Genomic DNA, 4,921 nt, shown 5'->3' with positions numbered 1-4,921 from the left:
AGAAGCAGGAGAAGAAGCAGAAGCAGAAGAAGCAGAAGAAGCAGAAGAAGAAGAAGTTCTACTGACTCTTGGTGACACAATGCTCTGCAGGCAGCAGCCTCTTCTTCATCAGACCCTGAAGCACCGACCGGACCGACGGACGGTGGACCAACTGGAGGACGAACAGGTGAGACTGCAGAGAGACAGACAGGTGGGTTAAGGTAAACACAGCTGAGCATTAACACAGGTGAGTCAGTGAGGGAGGTCCTTACGCAGCAACAGGCGGTGACGGTGATCTGGATGGTGTTCCTGCCCGGCTGACACACCTGCTTCAGGTACAAAGGCTTGTGGGAAGTTTTGTTGTCGCCTCGCTCAATGGTGAGAGGAGTCGCGTTCACGCTCACCTGAGGAGGAGGAGGAGAAGAAGAAGGAGAAGGAGGAGGAGGTGGAGGAGAAGGAGAAGGAAGAGTATATTGAGTCCACGCCTGTTGTATCATCTACTGTTATTCAGTTATATCAGGTTTGTTTGTGACTCAATATACTCTTATAATATATATAATAACAAGAAAGAAGAAGAAGACGAAGAAGGACAAGGAGTAGACGAAAAAGACAAAAGACGAGGAGGAGGAGAAGATGAAGAAGGAGAAGGTCAGACCTGGACTGAGGCGGGCCAGTTAGTGTTCATCTGTCGATCCTCGTGGTGGTAACACTTGAACTGGAGCTCCAGGTCCGGTCTGAGAGACACAAATTACTTAATGATTTATTTATTTATTCACTGAGCAGAGCCTGAAGGCATCATGATGTAACTGAAGTGAACCTCCGTTGGTTAGCCGTTAGCGGTGCTGCTAACGCTTCTTTGTACCGTGTGTACCTCAGGATGAGTGTTTTGTAGACGGAGTCTCTCAGCTGGAAGACGTGGTTGCTGACAGCCAGGTTGTGCTCTAATCTGAAGGGCTCTAGGACCACGCCGTCACGCACCGGGAAGGTCAGCCGCAGGTCGTCGCTAGGGTTGCCTGTTAACAGGAAGTCATCACAGGTCAGACACCTGCACACTGTGACATCATCACCATCAATAATGAGATTATTTCAACGTTAACAATGAGATTATTTCAGTAATTCAGGCCGTGACTTGTACTATGACGACATAGAAGTGTGTGTGTGTGTTTGTACCTGAAGGGGGGGGCGGTGGAAGGCCGGCCATGTTGGGTTTGATGTCAGGCAGGAAGGAAGAGGGCGGCGGCTTGACGTCACTGCTGCCTGGCGACATGTAAGGCGGGGCCATGGAGCTGCTGGGGGTGATGGGGGGGGTCGGGTTTCCAGGAACCGGAGAGGGGGGGTAACCTGGCAACCCTCGACCGGGCTGAGACACAGAGAGAGGAACTTATTTATTCTTACTGTCACAGAGTCACAGTGAGAATGACTCATCCTCACTCATTTGTGTTCCTGAAGGTTCCAGATGAACCTCCTGGTATCAGAGTCTCTGAACCCAGAAACCCACCCGCGGGATGGGAAAGCATGTTTTCCTTCATCTCCAAAACTACATCGATTATCAGCCAGAAGCTGTAAAAACATCATAATCGTCAGATTTACATCTTTCCGACGGTCCTTAAACACATCATGTGTGACAAACTCTTCAGTTAGAAAAAACAGCCAAATCTGAGCTTAAAGTTGTGATATTTCATAAAAGCATTTTATTCTTCATCTCTCATTATAAACCTCTGCTCTAAGAAAGCATTCACTTTAACCAGGTTGTGTACCTGTGTAAACTAGAGCTGGGCAACAATTAACATTTTTAAATCGCATGATTTTTTTGCGATTAATCTCATTGTTATGAGCAAAGTTCAATAATTAACTCAAAAGTAGTGTATTGTGCACTTATATTTTAAAGTACTGCTATGAACAAAGATGGATATCACTGACGCAGACGCTCGGGGGAGATCTTCAGATTACAGGTCAGGGGCAAATAATGTACATTTCACTGCACGGGTACTTTTACTTTCTGCACTTAAAGTAGATGTCGCTGATAATAACATTGACTGAGGTTTTGAATGCAGGTATTTTACTGGTAGTGGGTTATTGTTTCATCAGTATGGTGTTAGTACGTTTACTGCAGTGAAGGATCTGAATACTTTTTCATCCACTAACTACTTGTCAGTGATTTAACAGCTAATATACAAACAGTGGTCCCTAATCTTGGCTCCAGATCTTTGAGCAGGTCCACATTGTTGCTCATATTATATACAACTATATTATATCTCTTCTGTAAACACAACAGTAGATTAAATATGATCACATCATGTTTAATCAATTAAGATCAAAGAGTTCTTTGAGCTGTTTGAGTATCAAACACACATTGTCTGTAATAGAATGATGGAGTGAATTTAAACCAATCTGAGCAACTTGACTTTAACACATTTTAATTATTGTATTTAACAACTCTATTAACATAACGTGTATTTGATCAGCCTCTACAGTCTGAAACGTTTACAAAACCTGTCGGACAAATGTAGAACATGCTGAGATGTAGTGGAGTAGTGTTTAGTGGCCGATTGAGAACCACCTCTATCAGACCTAGCGTCTGCGTTAGAGTGATATCCGGTCTATCCCAAGACCAGGATTGTGACCAATCAGATGTAGAGATATGATGGAGACTGGCTCCGCCCACTTACTGTCACAAAGAAAAACTACTCGCGAGCGAGCGGGTTTAAGCTTCGCGAGAGTGAATTCTGCTGGCGGAGTGACGTAACAGCGCTCGTCAAAGTAAAATACGTGCGCGGCTGTTTGATTTTCGCACGCGCATGGATCTCATTTGCGCTCTCGGATTTTGACAGTGATTTGCCTTCATAAGGAGGATAAAAATTAGGTACGGTTTAAATTATTCTTCGTGTTTAAAAAATAAAAACATCATTCACCTCAGAGATGTTGAGGATGAGTAGAAGAACAATGTAGAAGTACATGAGAACACTCAGAGGTCCCCTCAGAGATGTTGAGGATGAGTAGAAGAACAAAGTAGAAGTACATGAGAACACTCAGGTCCCCTCACCGCAGACGGCTGGTTGAAGGAGCTGTAGACTCCGGCGCCTCCTCCTGTCATGGCGTTCAGACCTCCACTCTGACCATTAAACTGCTCCTGCTGCACAAACAACAACACATGTTGATGTTTACCTGCTTCTACCTTCTCATGTGTGTAAATACACAACACACAGAGCTCCTCACCTTGTAGTACTGTGAGTTGGGTGGTCCTGATGGGGGGTACTGTGGGAGGGACATCTTATGGGTCTGGTAGGAGGGGGAGGAGCCAGAGCGCTGGGGGGCGGGGCCTGGACCGCCGGGACCTGAAGGTAAACAGACGGGAAAGACCACGAATTACACCTGAACTTTAAAAAGGAGCCAGGCTAACAGCTCCCCCTGATTCCAGTCTTCGTGCTAAGCTAAGCTAACATCCGACAGAGAACAAGTACATTTATTTACTTAAATGTTATTCTGGCTTTTATATATTTAAACATGTTTGGTTTCAAAAGTTTGTTTTAATTTTTTTTTACCAATTATTAAGACTCCAGAGTTTTAACTGCTATCAAGTGATACTTTTGCTAAATTTTAATGAATATTTCTAATAAACAATGGAAGACGCTTCCAGGATCCTGAGGACATCAAGGACCTGTACGCTTCCAGGATCCTGAGGACATCAAGGACCTGTACGCTTCCAGGATCCTGAGGACATCAAGGACCTGTACGCTTCCAGGATCCTGAGGACATCATGGACCTGTACGCTTCCAGGATCCTGAGGACATCATGGACCTGTACGCTTCCAGGATCCTGAGGACATCAAGGACCTGTACGCTTCCAGGATCCTGAGGACATCATGGACCTGTACGCTCCCAGGATCCTGAGGACATCAAGGACCTGTACGCTTCCAGGATCCTGAGGACATCAAGGACCTGTACGCTTCCAGGATCCTGAGGACATCAAGGACCTGTACGCTTCCAGGATCCTGAGGACCCTCCAGGACCTCTACTTGGAGGGAAGCTCCGCCCCCTCTCAGGTGCATCTCACAAGAGCACAGCGACTAATCACAAATGATCCCACATTGTGTTAAAGTGCTGAACCTGCAGACGTCTCACCTGGATGGTACTGCATGTTGGGGTTGGAGTACGAACCGTGGCCCCCGTGGCCGCCTCCACCTGAACCGGGAATTGAACTGCCGGCGCCACCGGGACCCGACATCACGTTCACGCTGGGACCAACGGGACCGCCGTACTGCTGAGACATTCCTGGGAAAGACTGAGGACGAAGGAGAAGAACACAGAGGAAGATTTCTAATGTGATCTAAAACAAATAAACTCTATTGTAGACCCATTAAAACCAGGTGGAGGTGGATGTGGATCAGTGTGGCCCCTCCAGACTTTCACCTCAGAGTTGTAGGGCCGTTTCAGGCCCTGTGGGGGCCTCAGGTGGCCCTGCTGTGGTCCTGGGCCGTAGTTAGGGTGCTGAGGGTGTTGTGGGTGCTGAGGGTGCTGAGGGTGCTGTGGGTGCTGTGGGACCCTCTGGGGGCCCCCTCCAGGGCCATACATGTGGCCCATTGAGGGAGGGCCCCTGCTAGGTCCAGGCCCGGGGCCCATACCTCCGGGGGCCATGCCAGGGGGGCCGCGGGGGCCGGAGTGGGCCATGAACTGGTTGCTATAGGCCGGACCTCCCATCTGATACGAAAACACGAGTCTCAGTTTCAGGTGATTAAACACTTAAAGTTTAAAAAAACCTTAAAGGCGGAACGAGAACTCATAAAGTTTTGCTCACATGTTCTATCACAACATGTTCCATCACAGCATGTTCCATCACAGCATGCTCCATCACAGCCTGTTCTATCACAGCATGTTCTATCACAGCATGTTCTATCACAGCATGTTCTATCACAACATGTTCTATCACAGCATGTTCTATCACA

General features: G+C 47.2%; 1 protein-coding gene across 1 annotated transcript in view; it reads right to left on the bottom strand.

The window, feature by feature from the left end:
- The window catches only part of LOC116401496 (zinc finger MIZ domain-containing protein 2-like), an 11,340-nt gene extending 6,425 nt beyond the window's left edge, over positions 1-4,915 (bottom strand). Inside the window, 9 exon segments of the mRNA XM_031879914.1 lie at positions 43-172; positions 252-383; positions 635-713; positions 851-992; positions 1,150-1,339; positions 3,023-3,112; positions 3,196-3,314; positions 4,101-4,260; positions 4,389-4,915. Coding sequence (XP_031735774.1) covers positions 43-172; positions 252-383; positions 635-713; positions 851-992; positions 1,150-1,339; positions 3,023-3,112; positions 3,196-3,314; positions 4,101-4,260; positions 4,389-4,676 — 1,330 coding nt within the window. The 5' untranslated portion in view covers positions 4,677-4,915.
- Between the last annotated feature and the right edge of the window lie 6 nt (positions 4,916-4,921).

This window comes from Anarrhichthys ocellatus, unplaced genomic scaffold (genome assembly GCF_004355925.1).
Source record: "Anarrhichthys ocellatus isolate YVR2014 unplaced genomic scaffold, GSC_Weel_1.0 scaffold486, whole genome shotgun sequence".
Lineage (NCBI taxonomy): Eukaryota > Metazoa > Chordata > Actinopteri > Perciformes > Anarhichadidae > Anarrhichthys > Anarrhichthys ocellatus.
Note: the sequence above shows the minus strand (reverse complement) of the source record. Positions and strands in the feature narration are given on the sequence as shown.